Source organism: Dermacentor silvarum, chromosome 6 (genome assembly GCF_013339745.2).
Source record: "Dermacentor silvarum isolate Dsil-2018 chromosome 6, BIME_Dsil_1.4, whole genome shotgun sequence".
NCBI classification, from domain to species: domain Eukaryota; kingdom Metazoa; phylum Arthropoda; class Arachnida; order Ixodida; family Ixodidae; genus Dermacentor; species Dermacentor silvarum.
Genome location: NC_051159.1, coordinates 913,839 through 938,472, shown reverse-complemented (window position 1 = coordinate 938,472; position 24,634 = coordinate 913,839). Strand labels below are relative to the sequence as shown.

General features: G+C 46.0%; 2 protein-coding genes across 2 annotated transcripts in view; one reads left to right on the top strand and one right to left on the bottom strand.

Annotated features, from left to right (window-relative positions):
* Positions 1–17,155, top strand: part of LOC119455804 (Down syndrome cell adhesion molecule-like protein Dscam2) — a 317,386-nt gene extending 300,231 nt beyond the window's left edge. The window contains exons 20-22 of the mRNA XM_049668624.1: positions 14,615–14,746; positions 15,434–15,589; positions 17,127–17,155. Of these exons, the coding sequence (XP_049524581.1) occupies positions 14,615–14,746; positions 15,434–15,589; positions 17,127–17,155 (317 nt within the window). The remainder of the gene's footprint in view (positions 1–14,614; positions 14,747–15,433; positions 15,590–17,126) is intronic.
* A 56-nt stretch (positions 17,156–17,211) lies between these two features.
* The window catches only part of LOC119455788 (Down syndrome cell adhesion molecule-like protein 1 homolog), an 80,050-nt gene continuing 72,627 nt past the window's right edge, over positions 17,212–24,634 (bottom strand). Inside the window, exon 10 of the mRNA XM_049668623.1 lies at positions 17,212–17,215. Coding sequence (XP_049524580.1) covers positions 17,212–17,215 — 4 coding nt within the window. The remainder of the gene's footprint in view (positions 17,216–24,634) is intronic.

Genomic DNA, 24,634 nt, shown 5'->3' with positions numbered 1-24,634 from the left:
TTTTTTCAGGGGTGGGGTTGGGGGAGCTAAAGCACTGCGATCGTCCTGACTGTGGTGCTTCGTTTATTTAAGCTCCCAGGCGTCGGAGAAGCGTTCAGACGCGAATGCCCATAATAGCCGCACGTTCGAAGGATACGCGCCTTTGTTAATATAGGCGACGTGCCAGGCACAAAAGGGAGCAGGGCGCCGGCCTAAAGAAATAGACAAAATTTGGAGAGGGGGAGGGGCGGAAGCCCGGTCACCCACCCCCACCTGATACGCCACTGCCCTGAGCGTTCTGATTAAGAGCAAATTTGCCGGGATCGCCGTAAAATTTTTGCTTTAAAATCCTCGCGACCAGATTTCTGAAAACGACTTGCACAGATTACGTCCGAGTGAGCATAACCGGAAATGTTCATTCGTTCCATGAAATATCGTTGAGGCCTGCCCCATTGCCCGCCACGCGCGCCCTCGAGCTCGCACGACCCTCGCCTATGTCACTTGAGTGAGCAAGGCCATCGCAATTGTTCTGAAACCCTATGAAGTCAATGTCCCACGTTTAGGCCCGCTAGTTGCAGCATGAACAGGCAGATGTGAAGATTCAGAAGATATGTTCCAAGCATTGTATACAGAACAGCCTGCGCGAATCGCGACTATCTTTACATCAGCAAAAGCAGTCTCTCGAAACCGCTTGAAGCAAGAAATTATGTCAAATAGATGAATTAGAAATGAATCAGAAGTGAAGAAACAATGTCGTTTACATTGCAGTTGCGGAGCACGTGGCAGGCTGAATATGCCACCGACGAGAAAAGGCTTCTATCATTGGTAAAGAAACTGGATTTGAAAAGAGTTTCCCGAATACCTTGCTATCCAGACTACAGAAAACTACAGAAAAAAAAAACGCTGTATCGCAACGATGGCAATATCCTGCCTGCAGACGCAGAATGCCGTCGTTTCGAGCATTTCGTGTTTTGATCAAGGCTTCCGTACGTCAAATTCTTATTAGCACTTTTTGATCGGCGTCCTTTGTTTCTTTTTTTTTTCTTCTTGTAACATGAACTCCAGAACCAAGAGAAAACATAAGCCAGATGCAGCATTGAATTTGAACTGATTATCCTAGCTATTGCAAAGTATGCAAGTCAATGTGAGCAAAATTCTACGTATTAATCATTCTTGTGGTTTAAATTAGGACTGATAGATTTGTCAATAACCAAGTGAAGAAGCATAAAAAAAAATTCGGTCGAAACTAGCAGTTAATGAGGACACAAAAATGCATATGCCGCACATACAGACCACACTTAGAATTTATTTATTTAAAGGCGCAAACGATTTGACATTGCATCCGTGTGTTATTCTTAAGGCCAACATCTTGTTCTGTCATTACTGAGGCCTCAATGGCGTATTCACTTTCTTCTGTCATCCTCGCCTCAGTGGTAAGCTCAACCTACTTAGCGGTTGGTTCAGCTTACCGGTAACAACATACTCAATTAAAATGACAATTACATGACAAGCGCCATAGGCTAGTCATATCACTACTTCAAACCATTACGTTATTAAGCACCTGGGATAGCATGTCAGGCGAATAGCCAGGCTACCATCTCCAGCATTTCATTAAACAATGTTTCTCTCTCTCTCTCTATGTGACACAGAAAGCAGCTTAATAACGTAATGGTTTGAGGCATGTGATATGACTGGACCATTGCACTTGCCTAAGTGCTATCTGCCACATGCAATGTTTTTTTTTTTTTAATTTGAATCAGTTAAAAAAAAATAAAACCTTGTAGAATGAGAACATACGGTATGTTCTCATTCTACATGGTACTTTTTATTTCAGCTGAACTAAATTTTAAGAACATGTGGCAGACAGCACAATTGTGCTGTCCAAATTGTTCTAAATTACTCGATGAGGTGGCCTATTACTTCAACGAAAAATCAAAACTTTTAATTGAACAATTGACAGTTACATTAAAGAACTTTTATTGATTACCTCACTGCACATATTTTAATCGTAGCTAGTGATTATGCCAGGCATATCGACTTGGAACAAATTCTGAGGATGGCAACGGTTTCGATATATGCAGTATCAAACTTGCAGTAAAAATGCACAGTTTTTAAACTTAATTTTTAAGAAAAGGCTGATTCATACATTGAAGCACACACTAACTGGAACGCCAATGCATTTCGGTGGACACATTTAAAATTATTATATCGAAACTAGCGTAGTTCTCAAATCTCGTTCTAAGTCGATATGCATTTCATACCCACTAACTACAATGCGTAGATTAAAATATGTGCTGCAAAGTAGTTAGTGTTTATTAGCGCAATTAAGTAAATTATTCGAAAAGCATATTGGTTTCTCGTAACGTAATGGCCGCCTTATCGAGTAATTTTGATCAAGGGTTATAATTGTGCTATCTGCCACAGGCATTTTTTTTAAAATTGTTGCCGCTAAAAAAAAGACACCTTGTATATGAACACATAATCCGCTCTGGAACAATAATGCGGCCTGACTTTTCCGCATGTCTATGGAACAATAGGAATAAGAAATGACCTTTTCAGCGGTGCAAATAATTAGTCTTGCGATAACAAAGGCCCATCGTTATGCGCATAACAGGAAACCACTCTCTCATGCATCGGTCTGTTTACCAGCGCTTCAGCTTGCTGATACAACGCTGCAAGTGTCTAAGTTTGCTCAACGCTTGACGCTACGCGCGAGTAGATTATGAGTTGAGGTTATAACTTGCAGTACGAACGCCGATGCGAATTAATTTAAGCCACGCACAGTTACTGGGTTAAATTGATAGTGCGAAAGAAAATTATGCGCAAAACGGCGTGTTCCTGAGTCTGCATCCATGAGCAGGCACCCACAAAGTCGCAATATTTTAGAAGTGCCAACCAGCAATCAATAGATTCGAAACGTGGGTCACTGTAGCTCGACCGAATGCATATTACAAGTTACATTACCGTCACTAAACGGAAATCAAAATAATAAAACAGGTGGCCCACACGCAAACAGTACAATACGAGTTGAAACGTAACACCGTAACACATTGCAAGCAAGCGCAGTAACAGAAAGCGCGCGATTTTATGCAAGAACAATGGGCATCAAGATTCCAGGCGGGAATATTTTTGAACGGCGCTACCGCGCCAGCCAGGAATTGAATAACAATAAACATGCCAAACAAATTATGTCGGCTACGCAAGTTTGCCTGATCGCGTTCGTGATCGCCAACAATGCGGGAATGGTGGGCCACTATAAGAGGAAGCAGCGTTCTGTATCGCCAAACGAGCGACGCTAGTTGAAGCCCTAAAGTTTCGGCATGCCTACAGCAGCAGCTGTGATAAACCTGTCATGAGTATTTGACTCTCCTTAACGTTAAAAAATTATGGGGTTTTACGCGCCAGTACCACGATCTGCATTATGAGGCACGCCAAAGTGAGGAATTGCGGAATAATTTGGACCACCTGGGAATCGTTAGCGTGCACCTAAATCTAAGTACACGGGTGTTTTAGCATTTCGCCCCCACAGGGACACTAACTGTCCCGAACGCATTCCACGGACCATGGACGACTGCAATATAATAAGGAATTAAATTTGTCAGTGCAGCGCTATATCTCGCACGTTGCCAGGATCATCGAGGAAAACACGAAAACGCGTCATGAAAGTTATTCACAAATGGATATTCGCAAGCATTATTTGATCTGTGACAAACATGTATCAACGTTTAATTCAAGACAGCGGCAAGCTCACAGTATACTTTTCGAACGCATCGCGCAAACGTGGCATGCCCATACAAAGGGCATTTGGGGGTAACAATTCCCAGAAATAAGGCACTTTCATGCGGTACTCACTTTTTTTGTCCGTATCGACGAGGCAGGATCCGCTTTCCGAGTCAAAGAAGCGACGCCGCGTACTCCGAGGGTCAGCAACGGTCCTTGGTTAACGCATCGTAGACACAAAATGGAGAGCACGCTCTGCTAGTTTTCAAAGACAAAAATAGTTGCAGTGGCTTAGCTCGGCTATGCCAGGATATACGTAGCGTTAGCAAAGGTTCAGCTGATTATTCTTAGCTTTCCTAGTTGTCTCCTACGCTCAACCGCTAATTGCCAGGCAACTACTTCGGGATCCGATGAGTCAAGCTTCTCCGTTCTTCTGCATGCGCTGTTGAGCAGCATTTGCGCTCTCCTTCTCCATGGCTATACCACACTGGCAAACGCCAGTCAGAAGCGCAGCGGCTCCAGCGCAGTGTCAGACGGCGACTGCACCGCGAGCGAGCGCCGGCGCCAGTGCGTCTACCACGGCTACGACATCACTCCTCTGGAATGCGCACACCGGCGGCGGTGAGTCGCGCGCGGCGGCGGCGGAGTGCGCGAGAGGTGCCGGCTCCGGTGGCTCCGGTAGAGCTACAGTGTACTAGAATACTCTAGTACACTGTAGTAGAGCTTCTAGTACACTCACGGCCGGGCTCGACTGGCGCGCGCGCTCGTTTCGTACGGCCTTCTCACCCGTCGGGGAAACAATAGGAGAGTTTCTCAGCACGTTTCGCCACCCGTCGGCGGTAGGGGCGCTGCGACCCTGACCCTGCTCCGCGTACATGCGCTTGCCTTCGCGCTCGCACGATCGTTTTCCCGCGCATTTTATTCGGTGCTCTGTCAGTTTCGTTGAATATGAAGTAATTTGTGGGCTCCGCGCCCAAAAGGACACTAATAAAGTTCTTCATCCATCCATCCTGAAGACGGTCGTACAGCCTTTAGTACGCGCGGCCACAGCCAAGACTTGGCGCCGTTCATTGCACATCCGTATATAACTGCTGTGGGATGATGTACTGCTGTCTTCCGTATTGCAAGTCCCGTTCCGGAAAAACACCCGGTGTTTCTTTGCACCAGTTCCCAAGCAATGAGTTTCTAGCCCGAGTTTCTAGCGCTTTTGGACAAGATATTTGGACAAGATAGCATCAACTAATAAAGGGGAATTATAAGATGGACATAACAAAGATCGTAGCCTTCTCCTCCGGATGCGCTACTCGGCAAATACATAATTTCACTATAACTCCTTTTTCCTCACGCAGCAACTCTTTTAAGTATTCTTTTTTTCCGCGCACAGTAGTGGACTGGAACCAGCTAAAAAATGACGTCGTCTCTGCGCCAACATTAACTTCTTTTTTATCATGTTTAAAGTGACATTTTTTTGTTTGTGCCATGTTTGCAGTGACAATGTTTTACTTCTTTAGAGTAACGTTGCGTGTGCCCAATCTGTACGCTTTGTATTTATTCAAATAACAGTTTTCTTTATTAACGTGTGCATTTTCTCTACATACCAAACTAATGTATTCGTTATGCTTGTACCACCCTGCTAAAATCACCGCATGGTGATCGCAGTATTTATAAAATAAATATAAATAAATAATAGCGTTTTTTATTTCGATAAAGCCTCCGCACACCTGCCACGCAGGAATGTACTAGAAGTTCTTGAAAGAGCAGTGCAGCCCTATTTACAACGCGCTCCCATCTTGAGCTGCCCTGAAGGTGTTGACGACAGTCATGCGATACGATCCGCAAATCGAGAAGTTTCTGAGAATACTCCTTGTAAATCAGTCAAACCAACTGACTGAAGAAAACGACAATCCCTATGTACACAAGTCACCAAGGAAACACTTTAGATTGTAATTGTGAATTAAGACACATTTGTGAGCTATTGTGCCCGCAAGTTTTCGCCTGAAAGTATGGCAACCATTGTAAGTGCATACGAGCAATAAATATTTATTTTCATTCCTAAAAATGCATTTGATGGCGCAGAGCTTTTCTTCCGGCGCATGCAGCCCCAGTGAATTTAAAGAAGCTCGATGTATTAATACAGTTACACTGCATCCAATTATAAGAAGCCTAGATGAACCATTTACGAGTCCTCTACAATTGGGCGACTTGTTCTTGAATGCACGGTGAGGTAAGAAGCGTGCCGGACCCAATCTTCCAGCGTTGCGCGCGCTGCACAGATCGGCTGGGAGCAGCTGAGCAAGAGGGTGGGGTCGCAGCGCCCCCCTCGAAGCAGCGGCCATAGGCATGAACTAGCCCCGATGCGAAGGCCGTAAGAAGCGAGCGCGCGCGCTAGTCGAGCCCGGCCGTGGTACACTCTAGCTCCGGTGCGCAAGCCGTGTGACATCACTGATCCTTGCGCTTGCGCAGCACGGCTCTTTATGTGCCGCGCGAAACGGGCTTGGCTAGGCCAGTATAGCTAACGCTACAAAATAAGGACGAGAACCGACTTGCCCGAGCAACCGGCGCCGCTTCCCGCCGTGAAAGATCTGAAAGGGGAAAGATTCGAAGGGCAGGTCGTGAGAGAGAACGGCAAAGTGAGGTTGGAGGCGTCGAGAGAGAGTGGTTGTGAAGAGGCAACGGCGCTATGCAGCCAGGGCCGTCGGGCATGGGGGGAGGTAGAAAATTCCAATCTCATCCTCCTTCCATGTCTGCCAGTCACGGCGCCGTTAGCCTTTCGTTAGCATGGAGAAAGGAAACTCCGGAAACGCGCTCGTGTAGAGCGCGCGCACTGAAATGCGCAATGCTTGCAGCGTTAGCTCCGGATAGTTAGGAATGGTGAAATCGACATTCTCAGGAATCGCTACACCGATTTCGATGACGTTTTTTGCATTTAAAATAAAATGTAAAATCAAGTATGGGCTGGAAGCAGATGTTGATTTAATGTCGGCGCTGTCTTTCGAAAGAGTCTCGAAAATTGGAAAGTGTCAAGTTTAAAACTCTGCGACATAGCAATACTAAACGATATCGCAATTTTGTAATGCGCACCTAAGAACACGTCCAAAGCAGACAGAGTAGATTCAGTGTACGCGGCTCTGAAAGATACCGCGAATTATCGAAGGTGTTTTATGTTGGGCAAAGCCCTTGTAAACGTTGTGAGAAGTGCACGTGGACTACAAACTTACTTCGAAAGCAAATTTGCCCGCCTTAAGCGCTCCAATCTAGGTAGACGCTGGCATAATACCCCCCCCCCCCCCCCCCCCCCGCCATGCATCGACTGTATATGGCTGCACTGAGCTGCTGGCCAACCGTGCGCAGTCCTGGTGACTGAAATATCGGTTTTGGTGCAGTGTTACGAGTTTGTTAAGTGCGCGCTTCTATTGTGAAAACTATTCCAAGTAAATATACAAAGCAAGGTCATACAAAACATTTCCAATATGTCGCAAATAAACGTTGCAGTATTAAAATTTCGGGCAAAGCTTACTACAATATGTGGTGCACTTCTAAAATCGCCGTGCGGTACGTGGTTGCAAATAATTGGGCAAAACGAACACGTCTAGACGAAATGCCATGATATGCTGCTCTCCCCCCAACGTGCACATCATTATTTATAGCGCCAGTTTTAGCTATAGCTTTTGAGCGTATATAGGTATTTAATTTGAAAGAGCGATGAAATGAACGATTCAGTCTCACAACTTCGGAGTACACGATGGTGAAAAGTGTAATAAGAAATTGATTAAGTTGCGATACTATATTTTTTTTTTTTACTACTGGATTGAACAGCTGACAGCGGAATTTTGATGCAGCTCAATGTGCAGATTGCCGTAGGAGCTAAAGACTGTCAAATAACGCGCTGGCGGGGAGGTTGAACTAGCATCGTGCGAAAAACGCCCATTGTAGCAGCCTGCAGAAAACCGCACAGGTTTTGTGCAGGTCGATCTTCTGCCACAAAAATATATCATCGGACTCACCTGTTCATCTATCTGAAATTAACGCTCACACTAAATTTGCGCCGCTGCTCAGCGTAGGCACACGTTTTTCTGTTACCCGCCACGGTAGGTAAGTGGCTATAGCATCACGCTGCTCAGCTAGAGATCGCGGGTACGACAGGATCGAAACGCAACAACGATCGTGTACTTAGATTGATGTGCATCTTAAAGGGACACTAAAGAGAAACAGGAAGTTGAGCTTAAATGGTAGATTATCCTTTCACGATCACAGCCATACCATTCTTACTGCAAACAGATGTTTAATAGGCGAGAAAATAGCGAAAAACGGAAGGATAGGTGCTGACGCCCCTTCGAATTTCCCGCACTACACGTTCTGACGTCGGAGATTACAAATCCAGGCCGGTCGCGATTGGTCGAGAGCGATTAATCGCTGTTAATAAAACGCAAAATGAAATACACCTTAAACGTATATAAACAGCATTTGCCAACTTTTCAAACCGTTTCAAGCGAGGAAGTACAAGTTTAGCACAAAATTAAATAAATACGAAAAAAATGGCATGGCGATACATCCGGTCGTGATAGTTTCGTTTTTGGTCAATGCATCGTCGCGCGCGCCTGTTCCGCTCTATACGGTGTTTGGTTGCGTGTTGCGTGGCTCAAAAAACGTTGACTTCGCGGGAAACAGCCAGAAAATGCCTCGTGTGTGTAGTGTTGAGGGCTGTATAAATGGCCCAAGGTGCTTGCTCAGGGGCAGCGGCAGTGTTGACTCGATTGTGTCCTTTCATGTGGTGTCGCGCGGTGAGCCCCGGCTCCCCGGCGTTCGCAATGGCTCAGTGCTCTGCCGATGATAAAACGGCAAAATAGCCAGAGAAACCGATCGTGTGCTCTCTGCATTTCTCGCAATCGGATTATGTGTATAATCCTGCCCTGGAAAAGTATCTTGGCGTGCCCCAGAGGCCAGTCCTTTCTCGAGCAGCTGTTCCCTCAATGCGGCCTTCATCAAACCCCCTTCCGGTGCCCCTGCAGCAGCAAACTGGCGGCTCGGTGAGTGCTGAATGTGATTAAATAAAGCCACGAAATAACCATACCGAGTACGTGCGCAACTTTCTACGCTTGTTCTGTCGGGAACATCGTCGCCTGGCGGACCGGACGCTTCGCCTTCCGTCGACGAAAACGAAGCTCTCCGCCGGCGCGGCCGGCGGCTCACCGCCATCGCACGCGGAAACACCTACCGCTCGAGCACGGAGGATCATTTCGCGCTCCGTTTCACTGAATATCGCTGAAATGCAGTCCTGCTTCCCTGGCGAGCTCTTCGTTGCAAGTTTCAGCTGCAGCAACGGTATCCATCGCGGCGAACGCAAACGCAGCGACCATGCATGCAGCCATGTTGCATCCAGTGCCTCGGCCATTTACGCAAGCGGTGACGTATCATGGCGCATTCTGATTCGCCGAGAGTAATGAAATCTGTGACGACACTGCTTCAGCGCCAAATGTGGGGTGAGAGAAATTGAGGAAGAGATATTTGGTCTTTGTTTACGAATTTCTCCGCTAATAACTCATATTTTTGCACCCAACAAAAACTGCATGCATTCCTGAAGGTCCCTCTTTTATTCCAGCTGAACTTCCTGTTTCTCTTTAGTGTCCCTTTAAAGAACCCAGGTGGTCAGAATTAATCCGGAGTCTCCACCTACGGTCTGCTTCATATTTTAGGCACGTACAACCCTTGAATTTATTTTTCACTTTTTCAGTTTCCTCAATTAACGTGGTTAAAGGCCTTAGGTCTTGCATGTATGCTGCCTTCAATCTAGCACATTTTTTACTTTTGCTTCATGTTTTTTTCTTCGTGAAATACGTATAGACGCTACGACCGGACGTACAGCGCAGCCAATGAAATTGTACACCTTACAGGATGGTAATATGACAAACCAAAGGAAAGGCAGTGCATGTACATGTTTTTAAGTACAGACTGCGTGGCCAGTATGGGTGCTAAATATATAACAACCGTATAAAGCAGCGGAAAGAACTGAAATGCATATTGTATACATATACCTGGATAAGGATCCGCACAGATATCTTCGAGACGTTTTTACAAATCGTTTTGTAGCCGTCTTAGCAAGATGATAGCTTAAAACAGCTTAACAAGACACCTTCAAGCCGTCCCTCGCGAGACATCTTCAAGACGTACATATAAAGACGTCTTGTAGCCATCTTGAATAGTTGTAGACGTTCTAGTTCATTTTGGCTGGTCCAAGACGGCTACAAAACGTCTTGTGTTCAGTGGGGTTGGTGCACGCTGTCTGAACTGAGCAGCGCGGTGTCCCACTGCTCCGCGTTCGTATATATGTGTTGCTTGGCCCTTCCACTATGTTGGGGCGAGCCCAGATTATGCGTCTGAGGTCTGCGCGCTAATTGCAGTATTTGCACTTATCTGCGTAGAGCTCTGGATAACAATGAATATACGCGATCGGGTTTGGGAAGGTGTTTGTTTGTAGTAGGCGCCAGGCTGTCGCCTGCTGTTTATTTAATGAACAGTGTGCTAGAGGGTATTCTGTAGTGTTTGGTGATTTCATTATAATTCACCATGCGGTCTCCCTCTGCACTCGGGCCCCGCGTTGTTCCTGCTCCTGCTCGGCTCGCTAACTCTCGAGCTAGGATGTGTGCGGTTTCGTTGCCCGGGAGGGAGGAGTGGGCGGGCGTCCATATGACATGAACGTCACGCTCGCCGCGAAAGTTACTCATGATCCTTAGCGCCTCTTTCGAGACCCTTCCCTTAGCGAAGTTATGAAGCGCACTTTTGGAATCAGTGATTATGAGACTGGCCGTTGTGGAGGCAAGCGCCAGCGCTGTGGCCGCTTCTTCGTGATTTCCGATTTGCCTGTTTTAATGGTGCCGCTGGCAAGCGAGTGGCCCGCTTGATTTGAGGTCACCACTGCCATGTGTCGACCATCTGCATATTCCGCCGCGTCTACATAGACCACGTTCGCATCGTTTTGAAACTTCTTATGAAGTGCTTTCGCTCTTGCATTCCTCCGCTCTCTGTAAAATTCGGGGTGCATATTTCTGGGTAATGGGGGTATGATGATGCACTCTCTGATTTCTCTCGGGAGATAGAGAAAAGGTTTGGACAAGATAAAGCAGAAGTTTTTGTAGACGCTGCTAGACTCAAACGCAGGAAATGATTCACTAAAGTCGTAGTAAATCACAAAACAGAATGTGTAACAAGCGTCATAATAAAGACAGAATACACAGAAGCAGCAGACGAAACGGCGATAGCACTTGCAATAACAGAAAGTGGACTATACACAATAACGAGTGACTCACAGGCAGCAATTCGCCACTATGCAAGTGGCCGAATATCACACATATCATTGATAGGAGGCAAAAAAAGATATCGCAGTTTCGCCCGAAAGGCGAAGCATCAATTGCGATAGCAAATTCGTAGAGAGCTATTTGGAATAGGGATAGTAGCTTTATCGGTTGCATAGACATGGAGACATTCGCTTACTAACTGAATTAACAAGCGTGGTGTCAGCGCGCACAAGCAAACATGAATAGATCACACTCGATGACCGCAGACAACCACTGTCAAAACGCTGGCAGCAAGCGTAGCCGCCGCAGCGAGCGAAGGTTCGCGCGGTCTATCGCTTCAACGGAAAATGAGCAGCGAATGCACAGCGCATACAAAGTTCAGAGCCGTGTGGCGATCGCTTTCAAGATACGGTGCGGCGCAAAGTACAAGCGCAGCTGTTTACAGAGTAGAAGCGCCCCCCCCCCCCCTCCCGCACTGCCTTCCCGCTTTTCTCCTTTCGCGTGGGAGTTGAGTGGCCAGTTCCCCTTGCACCCGGTTGCAAGATACGCATTTGGTGCCGCTGCACAGCGTCGCCCCCCGCTACCTCCCTCCCATGCCCCCAAGGCTTTCGCGCGATGAAAGTGGCGTTTGCTCCCCGACGTGCGTTCGCTCTCCGTGATATCGCGCGTTCCTCACGTGCTTTCACTCGCACATACGGTGTGCGGCGACGATTCTATCGCCCTTGGACTTTATACGGAACCTCACAGCGACGGCGACGCCGACGGCAGAAATCCTCTTAAAGTGTCCATATAATTGCTATCGCAACAATAAAATACAAACACGTTCATTTACTATGGACACCTGCTCATATTCCGACCTCACCGGGGGACGGCGGAAACAACGAGGCGGCACACAACACAGCTCGAGGGCTAACCGACCGAGCTGCGACAAACATTGGTTGGTGCAGTCAAATCGGGGGCCGCCAAAAAAGGTGAGGACGGGGATTGGGAATGGGGAGACTTATTTGCCAAATACAAAGATATAACAATACTTTATAAATTGCAGAGGTGTATTTATCCACCACCTCATCAAAAAAAGTGGCCGCAGTTTCACCTGAAAGGCGAAGCATCAATTGCGATAGCAAATTTGTAGAGAGCTTTACGGAGTAAATGATAGTAGCTTTATCAGCTGTATAAACTTGGACATGCAGCAGCACCCGCAACACGCAGAACTAATGTCGACGCCATCGGCGTTTTGCCCGCGTTCGCACAAAATGCGTGCGACGTTGCTGGCTGGTGCCGGAGCCTCTGATATAAATAGGCACTTGGTGCCACAGCTACAAGTCACCTCCCTTCCCTCCCCCTCCCCCCCCCCCACCGCCTTTAGCGCGTCGGAAGAAGGCGCGTTTGCTCTACATATATGGTGATTGTAAAGGAGGAAAGAGACGCCTACTTCTGCAGCCCTTAAGGAAGCACGGCGCGGAACGCGCGTTTGTTTTCCGCCGTGGGTTCACTCCCCGTGAAAGAGCGCGTCCCTCGCGCCCTTTCACTCGCACATACAGTGTTCGGCGGCGCGCGGCGACGAATTGACGTGATACGGAACCTCACGGCAACGGCGACGGCGATGACGACGGTGACGCCGACGGCAGAAATCTGCTTTGGAGTGTCCATATATAATTGCTATCGCAATAAAACTAAATATAAATCACAGTCTGTCCAGTGGCGGCAGTTACACATGAGGACATACTGTAATCCAGTAATGTGGAATATACTATATCCAGATATATGCAAGCCAAACGAATGCAAGTCATGCGGTTTAAGAGAAAGAGAGAAAAAAAAAAGGTAAAGGAAAGACAGGGAGGTTAACCAGACATTATCTCCGGTTGGCTACCCTGTACCGGGGGAGGGGTAAAGGGATGCGGTTTAAGAGCACCTCTTGAGCATCTGCTGTGGGAATGCCAAGGGCTGACGAGTAGGAACGGGCAGACAGCCTCTAGCGAAAGCCTCCGTGCGCGTTGGTGTGCTGTACTGCTCAGCTCAGCCCCAGAAGATAAACTGTGGGCTGTCCTGCGGGCCGACGACGCCGCCAGAGGCCAAGTTCTCGTGGCAGACGCCTAGCTATGGTGAAGCTAAACCTATAAACTTGCCGGACAAAAATGAAGTTACCTACTTACCTACTTGCCTTAATTACGCCCACACCGTAAACATTTCATACTCTGCGAGTAATTGTAGCTTCATGCCTAGTTTCGACCTACATTTGGACAGATACTGTTTTGGACTCGCTACGACGCTCTGGAGACGCGAAAGGGCCGCTTTTTTGTTTTTGTTTACAGGAAGCAGTTAGAGGGAACTTGAGCCTAGATACGTCAACCCCGTGTGAAATCATCTAGGAAGACCTTGTCTTCAAAAAGTTACCGAATTTAAAGTGACTTTCACAGGGCCTAGTTGGCGTATAATTTACATGACTAAAGAGGGAAAAAAATACACGGCACGAAAGAAAAGGTTCGCCACCGAACAAGCGCTACTTTTAGCGCTTGTCCCGTGTCTACCCTTTTCTTTAGTGCCATGCCTTCTTTTTTTGCGTTGTTTAATAATGTCAAGCTATTTCTTCGATGGGATTTTTTCGTCGCCGCAAGCAACGATCGCTAACTGTGGTGCTGTGGCGTGTGTCTACATGGTCGTGCAAATCATGTCTAATGATTGAACACGTTTTAATGCTCAACGAAAGTTCCGCTTTTCGCGCAAGATCCATCACGGTGGCTGAAGCATGCCTTTGTAATTGAACTCTGCAGCGTGCCTCTTGTCATAATGCGCCATTTTTTCTTCATGGCTCATAAAACCTCGTGTACGCAGATTATTGCAACGCGTGGGATGTGCATAACCTTTTATGTTTCTGTTAAAAAAAATCAACTGACATGAGAAACCACAGAAGCAAACCTCGACGACCAACTCTGGGCTACCCAGCAAGCCTACGAGGCGGCGAAGAGGCAAGACCTCGACGTCTCCACGTGGGAGGCCTAGGGCCGGCCAACTAAACAGCTGGTTTCACTAAAAGTTTGTTCCTCCTCCTCCTGACTTCAATTGGTTGCTATTTGTAGCTCGCCAGTGGTCTGCTGCCTTTTCTTTCATAATTTTTCTTCCACTCTAGAAACTCATAGAAATATGAGACTGACGTCCTGCGAAAGCTCCCTTTCAGCCGCTGTATGCTTTGGATGTTCGTTTCCAAAGTGCTCTTCATATCCTTCATACCATGTGGCTGTTGAACGTACAAGCCTTATATTTATGATACTGCGTCTTGACTGAGAGCGTTGGCCAAGTAGATACATCGTCTGGCCTGCGGGTTCTGCATCACTTGCTCTATTTCCGCTCTATGTAGCCGAATTTACTTGGAGTTTGAAAGTGTACACATATTTAGGTGGATGTCGAATAACTCCTCGGGATGATAATTAATCTCAAGTCGTCCACCACGCTGCACTGCATAGCACACTGCACACGTTTGAAACATAAACCTGTGTAGCTTTGGCATTCGCCTTTGTGTGCAAACAAGAATTAGCGTCATTAGGGAAATGAGATTATTGCACTTTTGGATATTGAGCATCTGTGTCGATTAGAAGGCTTATGTTTATATTTTGCTCCACCACCAGAGCCACCGGAGCCCCCAACTAACCTAAAGGCTGCCGAGGTGAAGAGCCGCTCATTCAAGCTCAGCTGGACGCCTTCTGTGGGAACCAACAACGCCGCATCCAGATACCACGTACAATGCACGCCCGAGACTGGTAAGATGACATGACGAAACACAGGGGTTGGAAAACTGCACCAAGGAAGGCTGCGGCATATACTGATGGCTATTCACGGAGGATTACTTGAATGGAGGAGGTCTCATTTTTAAATCGTACCCACAGAAGTCTTCTACAATACGCCCAACAGTCTGTCCTCAGGAAAAAACGAAAGAAATAAAGAAAATTCAGGAAGGTCGAGCGCTAGCCATATAAGATGCAGTTCCGCAGACTGAGCAGCTAAACCTCGCTCAGTTCTGAGTGAACTCTTTAACCTGTCAAGCAATTAATCCACCTCCTTGAGGGGCTTTCACGTGTCCGCACCGCCACGTGGTGCGACGTGGTGCATGCGTCACGTGACATCGCCATCACAGGGAGCGCTTTTCGTGCAACTGAGTATCTTCCATGTGAGACCCACCAACTCTTCACCTTAGGGTATCGAACGGACGCTTAATTTAATTTTCAAGTATTATCGCACGTCATCTACTGTAATATACTTTCCTGTCGTATTTAGTCTCCTACAGTGTGAGCGGTAATGATAACGAAAATAGCCACTAAACGGAACGAATAAACGGAGCTTCCTACATCATAACACTCCGAAATGTAGGCTCTGATCAATACGTGGCTCGCCTCCATGACGTATCCACACTCAACAATTATTTAATGTTGTACACGCTCCACCTCCAGGTGCAGCCGTCAACGCTTCGGTCGAAGGCACTGCAACCTGGGTGTCTGTGAGGCCTCTGAGACCGGCTTTCACGTACCGCTGCCAAATTCGCGCTCAAAACGACATCGGCCTAGGCGACCCCAGTAAGGATTTGGAAGTGACCGCAGGTATCGAAGGTAAGCCGGTTTCTTATAACATTTAAACGTGCAGGTTTCTGGTACTGTATGACGTTCTGAAATACTGTGTGCACAATAATTTTTTCTTGGCTCTTCAGTATTGTAGAATAGCATATTTTACCACCAGTGAAATGTCATTTGTACCAAAGTTACAGGAAACCTGACACTGCATTGCGTGGGCAGCGAGAGACATACGAGCTCCTTTGAGCGAATACGTAAGGCGCAGAGAATATGCTTAAAGCAAGCAAACGAACAAACGAAGCCAATGAATATACAGGAGTTCATGTCCGTTTCGAGACTGAATTCGGTTGAGTGTAACATTGGATCGCTTTTCATCATGACATTTCAATTCGCCTTACTTTCATGACGTCGGCATGACCGTTGGACATTTTTACGTAGTTTTACAGCTACATCACATCCTGTGTCTTCCAACCAGAATTCAATGCATGCGATAACGCATAGGAAATAACATTTTCCTTCTTTGCACCTATATTTTCTTTTGTATATGTTATTATTCGCACTTATTGTGTTGGGTTTTTATTTATATTCACATATTTTCCTTCTTAAGGCAACGTCTAAGCTGTTATCCGCCGTGGCACGGGTGCGCCTGGAATAAACAATTTTGCTAGCATTTTCCGGGGTTCACAGCAATGAGCCGACATTGCTCAAAATATTCCGCGCTTGCTATATAAAAAAAAATATTCGCAGCCCCTCCCCTGTCGAGGAAATGGGGGTAAGCGAAGCTTGTGGTATGTTTCTTCAGTGTTCCTCGGAACGAATTGCACTGACGAGTACCACATTGTGCTCGAACCAAAACCGGTCACACGCACCTCACTGCACCTGGCTCCGAAGTTCAGGTTGAGAAACGCGTTGAAATTTGGCCGTCGCACCAGGGAATTTGGCGCTAGCGTCGCCGAGGCGTGCACCACCGTTATCGGGGTCCTGGAGGGTAAGAAAACGCTGACGTTTCACCTGGGCTTTGGAAGCCCTCACGCTAAAATCGGCACGTCGATGAGGAGCCCTTTCCCGAGTGAGTTCGCGTCGTCGTTGCTCAAACGCAGCCTGCGTCTCGGCGGAACGCACCATCGACCTTCCCATCCGGACACCGAAACTTATCTGAGGCGAGGGAATCACGGCTGAGCGCGCCCCAACCCCCTTTCCTTCCCCTTCCTTCCCCGATACACACCAAACGACCCTGATTGGTCGTGCTTGTCACGTGCTCCGGGGCAGCTTTCCGCGCACCTGCTCCTTCTTTCTTTCTTTCTTTCTTGTCCCTGGCTCATACTCGCATATCCAATGCGGGTAGGCGCCACGCGTGAGTTTTTGCGTGACAACAACACCACAGAAACTTGTGAGCAAATAAAGCTTCACTTAAAACAAAAAAAAAAAAAACAAGGAAGGTGGAATTCACCTGTCTTCTTTTATTTAGTAAAATAAATAAGATCACGCAATCTCTAAAGCCCGCTAAGCGACATAATAATTTGCGTGTTTGCCCAAACCAAGAACATTTTCACATGTACTGGGATTTTTTTTTTAGATCCCACAGAATCTTTAATAATCGCCTAAGGCAGGTAGCGAGCGTATTTGGAGTCCTTGAGCTGGATTACTTGAAGCAATACAGATTACCTGCATGAGAAATCGAAATGCATAATCGTACGTTTAACAATAATGCACTATATAGATTTTCAATTTAACCTATGAATTGTAGCCGGTACGTTTAAAAGGTATGTCCAGCTGGGGCTAAGAGTTAGGATGCACCGGTTTCAAGCTTTGCACCTCAAACTTGCGACAAAATGCGCTGCTGTGCCTCTTATTTTTTTTTCTGATTAGGTCGTTTTACGTATAGAAGCACTAAAGTAACTGGGACGCCTATGTATTTCGTTGCCGAGTTCAGAAATTATTACCTCAAAACTGCTGTCACCCTGAAAATTTGGTCCAATTGGATAGGCCTTGCCAACTCACCGGTGCAATTCGTAAATTTTAATGTGACGTAAAGCAATTATATAAAAGGTTAATTGGTAAAGTTTTGGTAATTAGTTGATTATGCATTCAGATTTCTTGTGCCGTCAATGTAAGCCTTTTTGAGTAATCCAGGGCAATGACTACAATTATGCCTGCTGCCTATGGCGATATAAAAAACATCTGTACGATCTAAAACAAAGCACCCAGTATTGTTTGCAGTACTGACTTGTAAAGATGATAGTTTTCTGTAATGCTGCTGCTGTTAAGTTTTGATTTTGTACTGGAATGTTTCTACAAGTTTTGATAAATTTTGATGTCGTGCAGAAAAGTAAATATTTGCGTTTTAATGTTAATTTCAACACTGTTAGTTTCATTTTTCAGACGTATAGTTTTGGCATTGTAAGCTGGTCGCATAGGAACATTTTCTGTTGCCCCTGTCAAAGTGTAGTTATCGTATACAGACGCCGTCAAGCCTTTTTTGGCTTTTAGTCTGTGCCCCCAGCATTTTGTACATGCTATAATGTACCATAATGCCGAAATAAAATGAATGATTGAATGAATGAAAATCATCATCATCAGCAGCAGCCTATATTTATGTCCACTGCAGGACGAAGGATTCTCCCTGCGATCTCCAATTACCCCTGTCTTGCGCTAGCGTATTCCAACTTGCGCCTGCAAATTTCCTAACTTCATCACCCCATCTGGTTTTCTGCCGACCTCGACTGCGCTTCCCTTCTCTTGGTATCCATTCTGTAACCCTAATGGTCGAGCGAAGGTATGAAGTAACAGCGCGTAATGAACAAGGACAAGAAAGGAACGAAGACCACAGGACAAGCGCTCCTAATGCTCCTAATGGTCCATCGGTTATCCATCCTATGCATTACATGGCCTTCCCAGCTCCGTTTCTTCTGCTTAATGTCAACTAGAATATCGGTTATCCCCGTTTGTTCTCTGATCCACACCGCTCTTTTCCTGTCTGTTAATGATAGTCCTAAGATTTTTCGTTCCATCGCTCTTTGGGCGGTCCTCAACTTGTTCTCGAGCTTCATTGTTAACCTCCAAGTTTCTGCCCCATATGTTAGCACCGGTAGAATGCAATGATTGTACACTTTTCTTTTCAACGACAGTGGTAAGCTCCCAGTCAGGATTTGGTAATTCTTGCCGTATGCACTCCAGCCCAATTTTATTCTTCTATAAATTTCTTTCTCATGATCCGGGTACCCTGTGAGTAATTGACCTAGATAAACGTACTCCTTTACAGACTCTAGAGGCTGACTGGCGATTCTGAATTCTCGTTCCCTTGGCAGGCTTTGAACATTACCTTTGTCTTTTGTATATTAATCTTCAACCCCACTCTTACACTTTCTCGGTCAATAATTTGCTGTAATTCGTCCCCATTGTTGCTGAATAGGACAATGTCATCTGCAAGCCGAAGGTTGCTGAGATATTCGCCGTTGATTCTCACTCCTAAGCCTTCGCAGTCTAAGAGCTTGAATACTACTTCTCAGCATGCAGTGAATAGCATTGGGGAGATTGTGTGTCCTTGCCTGAATCCTTTCTTGATAGGTGACTTTCTACTTTTCTTGTGGAGAGCCAAGTTTGCTATGCAATCCTTTTAGATATTTGCCAATATATTCACGTATGCCTCCTCTACTCCTTGATTACGCAATGCCTCTATGACTGCTGGTATCTCTACTGAATCAAATGCCTTTTCATAATCTATGAAAGCCATATCGAGACGTCGATTGTGCTCCGCAGATTTTTCTATTATCTGGTTGATGACATGAATATGATCCATCGTAGAATATCCCTTCCTGAAGCCAACCTGTTTTCTTGGTTGGCTGAAGTCAAGTGTTGCCCTGATTGTATTGGAAATTATCTTGGTGAATATTTTATACAATACTGAGAGCAAGCTAATGGGTCTCTTATTCTTCAATTTATTAACGTCTGCCTTCTTATGGGTGAGTATAATGTTGGCGTTCTTCCAGCTTCCTGGTACATTTGAAGTGGTGAGGCATTGCGTATAAAGGGCCGCAAGCTTTTCAAGTATGATATCTTCTCCATCCTTTATTAAATCGACTGTTATTCCATCTTCTCCAGCAGCTTTTCCCCTGGTTATGTCTTGCAAGGCCCTTCTAATTTCATCGCTAGTTATAGAAGGGGCCTCTGTATTCTGTTCATCCCTACTTCGAATGAAAGTAGCCTGGCTACTCTGGGAACTGTACAGGGCAGTATAGAATTATTCCGCTGCTTTTACTATGTCATCGAAATTGCTGATGATATTACCCTGCTTATCTTTCAGTGCATACAATTTGCCTTGTCCTATGCCTAGTTTTCTTCTCACTGATTTCATACTGCGTCCACATTTTACTTCTTTCTCAATCTTTTCCACGTTATATTTTCGGATATCCCTTACTTTCTTCTTGTTGATCACTTTCGACAGTTTAGCGAATTCTATCTGACCTCCCGAGTTTGACACTTTCATGTTTTTCCGTTTTTTATTAAGTCATTGGTTACTTGGGAGAGCTTGCCTACTGGTTGCCTTGTTGCCTTACCTCCCACTTCAATTGCTGCTTCTGAGATCAACCTAGTTACTGTTTTATTCATTGCCTCTATGTTGTCTCTATCTTCCTGTTCTAAAGCTGCATATTTGTTTGCGGGCAGCAGCCCAAATTGGTCTGCTTTTACCCTCACTGCGTCTAGGTTGGCCTGTTTCTTCATGACTAACGTTATTCTTTCTCTCTTAAAATTGAGAGAAATCCTAGGCCTCACTAACCTATGGTCACTGCACTTTACCCTATCTAACACTTCGACATCCTGCACTATGCTGGGATCGGCAGAGAGTATGAAATCTATTTCATTGCTTATTTCTCCATTAGGGCTTTTCTAGGTCCAATTCCTGTTGCTGCGCTTCCTGAAGAAGGTATTCATTATTCCGAGCCTATTCCTTTCAGCGAATTCTACCAACATCTCTCCTCTAGTATGCCTAGAATAGATGCCATAGTTGCTAATTGCTTGCTCGCCAGCCTGCTTTTTCCCCACTTTTGCATTGAAGTGGCCCATGACTACAGTATACTGAGTTCGCACCTTTCTCATTGCTAATTCAACGTCCTCATAAAACCTTTGTGTTTCTTCATCATCGTGACTGGAGGTTGGGGCATAGGCTTGTACGACCTTCATTCTATACCTCCTATTCAGCTTTATTACGACGACTGCTTCCCTCTCAATAATGCTGTAGAATTCACCAATGTTGCCCCCTATATCCTTATGGACTAGAAATTCTACCGCAAATTCTCTCCTGCCTGGAAGACCTCTGTAGCAGAGGACGTGGGCGTTAGTCAGCACTGTGTAAGCCTCACCAGTTCTTCTAACCTCACTAAGGCCAACAATATCCCAGGCAATGCCTGATAATTCTTCAAATAGCCCTGCTAAGCTAGCCTCACTCGATAGGGTGTACGTGTTGAACGTTGTCAGGTTCAGTTTCCATTGGCGGCCTGTCCGGACCCTGAGATTCTTAGCACCCTCTGCCGTGTAGCAGGTCTGGCCGCCGCCTTGATCAGGTGCTCCGAAGCTGCTGGGGACTGAGGGCCATCAGTTAATTGCAGGAGTCATGAGGGAGGTAGTGGCCGAATACTGCACCATGGAGGACAATTCCTGTTCTAATGAGGGAGTCTCTTTGTTGAAGCTAGTGGGCATTCCCAATTTGGTTGCACCTGGACTAGTATAGCCCCACTAGATCTCGGCAATATTTTTTTTTGCCGGTGGCAGGCACAACTCCATGCCTGAAAATGTAGCGGACTCAAGGAGGATTCGGACTTACGACCTTCAGCTTACTATACTAAAAAAACCGAACAGAAGATTACACGTCTAGGTATACAACAGCATAATCCTCCAACTTAACTGCAGGATGACCCTAAATAAATGGTAATTGAAATGTCCTGTGCGGCACAAACGCCGTAAACTGTCGGTTCGTACTCTACATCCGGTATTCACGCACTTAATAATGCCTCTGAGAACCTCGTTGACTTCAGGGATGTACTATCAGACTCGCTCTCATTTTGCGGTCAAATGTCTTGCGTGTGACTCACGTATTAAAGAAATTGGCTGTGGTTTAGCTCTGGTTAAACCTAGTCGAGTAGCGATACCTACAGACCCCCGGCTGCGCTTAGGCTTCGCTTGTAGTTAGACATGTTGTTATAAAGTTAGACACACTGTATAATGACACTTTCTGCTCTCTAAGGCTGTTACAGCACCTGTTGCACTCTTTGACTGTCTGTGACTTTTCCTCGTCCCAATCGGGATAAGCCATCAGAAGAGTACAGCACATGAGTTCACTCACCGGGGACAAATCATTCTGATACCACAATCTCTCACACACTGTGCACAGACTACCAAACGGATTGTTGGTGAAACGGCGGTGAAACTCACAGGTAGCAGACTCGCACTCACTCAGTCTGATCGTAAAATCAGTCTTGCGTTGGTCGACCCCATCAACGGTCTGTGAATGCGCTCTTATAACCATGTCTCTCTTCCGTCTGTGAATGCGCTCTTCTAACCATATCTCTCTTCCGTCGTTTGTCAAGTCGTTCGGTACACTCCTCTTCGGTCTCTTGGGCACGACATTTCTTCAAAGTTTCAGCGCGTCTTGCAAGGCCTTCGGAGACGCAGAACTCGAGCAGCATTCATCATCAGAGGTCGGCGCTGTAGATTCATCGTTAGAGGTATAAGCGAGCCCGTCTAGCGGCATCGCTTTCACGGCGTTTGGCTAACCGTTCGGCAAGCTCCTCTTGAGTCTCTTCAGCGCGCTGTCTCCTCTTCACTTAATATCTACGGTGATCTCTGACCTCCTTCAGGATGGCCGACTTTTCACCATCCATACTGCGGCCTCAACTATGGCTGCGGCGACACGAGCTCTCCCCTTCTATACTCCCGGTTATCACAGCTGCCAGGCAAGGGAGGACGCGCGCATGTGGGAGCGGTGGCCGCGCGGAAAGTGATACCACGGCTGCTGATTTATTAGTAGATCTACTGATTTTTAAAATTTTCTGCTGATTCAGTGATAAAGCGCTTGAATCTACTGATTTTCTTGCTTTTCTACTAAAAAGAAAGCAAAAGCTGCTACTTTTTCAGTAAAGAGTTTATATTAATGTGATGCCACCTAGCGAGCGAAAAAAAAAAACGTCGGTTGGCTCCGAGGTTAACATACATTCTTACGTTTCCAGACTCTCAAACGTGGCGTTACGTCTGTCTTTGAGCAAAGTGGGGAAAAGGTGAGGTAGTGAATTTGTGAAAGTGGGTGCACTACCGTACCCCACAACTATGAAACTACAACAATAAAACCAACACTATCAAATCAAATCAAATCAATTTATTCTCCAGTTTACATTCTGGACGGTCATTTTGGGTTAAAAGCTACATACGTAGCTTGACGTGACCCAAAAGACCAGGCAAGGCAATATCACAGCAAACAGTGTGCGCACATGTACATGCGCCACTATCGAACCAGCCACTATCGAACCAGAACCAATGACTCTTTCCATGCAGCTCTTCGAGCGCCTACTCTGTTCTGTAGGAGAATAGGACCCCACTTACTTACGTTTTTAGTTTATTTGCGTAAGCTATAAGGGACTCATGTTCTCGTATGTCTGGATCATCATCGTCCACTGCAGCACGAAGGCCTCTCCCAGCGATCTCCAATTACCCCTGTCTGGAATATACTATACTCTCAAGCTTTCAGGTACTAACTACCATCTGACACCTTTGAAAAGGCCATCGGTGGACTTCACTGTTTTTAAATTTTTGCTTGAGAATGGCTCTCCGGATCCCCAGGTTTTTCAAAAGTATCGCCAAGAATCTCGGGGTCGATTTTTGTACTATTTCTTTGAAGCTACAATACTACAACAGAGTAGTAATATAAGCGCTGAAATCGTGGGCTCCTAAACTGAGTGAAAAAAAATTGAAATTAAAAATCTACTGATTTCTACTGATTTTACGCGAAAAAATCTACTACTATTTTTTTATGTGTCGTGGCAACACTGCCGGGTGGTGATCGTGACGAGCCGAGTCGCCGGAGAATCGAGGCCCGTGGTATGACGTCACAGAGGGCGCAGCGAGCGCCCAACGGCTCTTGAGTCTCTTCAGCGCGCTGTCAGTCAGCGCGCGTACACGCCAGTTACAGTAACGTCGGTGATATATAGAATGGCAATGCAAGCCATAAAATTAGAACTGTCGAAGTGGGTGGAGGAAAACGATGTATTGGGGGAACTACAGAATGGGTTCAGGCCAGGTAGACGCTTAGAGGATATGTTTGTACTAACTCAGTGCATAGAGATTTCAGTAGCTCAGAAAAGGCCTTTATCGACAGCATTTATAGATATTAAAGGAGCTTATGACAACGTAGACAGGGAATAGTTATGGGATATTCTTCAGCACGAAGGTATACATAACGATTTCGTGGAGCTGTTGAGGGAGATATATAGAGACAACCAAGTACAAGTGGTATGGGAAGGTCGAAAAGGTAATGAAATGGTGGGAATTCACCAAGATGATGATGATGATGATGATGATGATGATGATGATGATGATGATGATGATGATGATGATTTATTGGCATCCCCTTTGAAACGGGGTGGCGACAAATAGTCACCTAGCCTGCTTGATTTAATCAGGCATACTACACATGTTCTTTATCTAGCATTTTTGTATACCCCCCCCCCCTCTCATTATCTTTCTTTTTCAAAAATTTAGCTTGTACCGCTGCCTATGATTTTAAGAGATCAGGTCGTATCCATCTTTTCCCTGCATTTTTTCCACCAGTACTCTAATCGTCTCTTGCTGATCTCTACGGCTGATCTGTTTATGTTTCCTTCCACTTTAAACCCAAGCGCTTCTGGGAGTTGCACGTTACCTACGGTTCTCGCTGGGTGGATCCCGTCGCATTCCATTAGGATGTGCTGAGTGGTCTCTGGATCTTTACTGCAGCATACACATGTCTCATCTAGTTCCGAATATTTGTTCCGATATGTTTTCGTCCTTAGGCAACCGGCTCGAGCCTAAAATAGCAAGGCACTGCCCTTTGTGTTA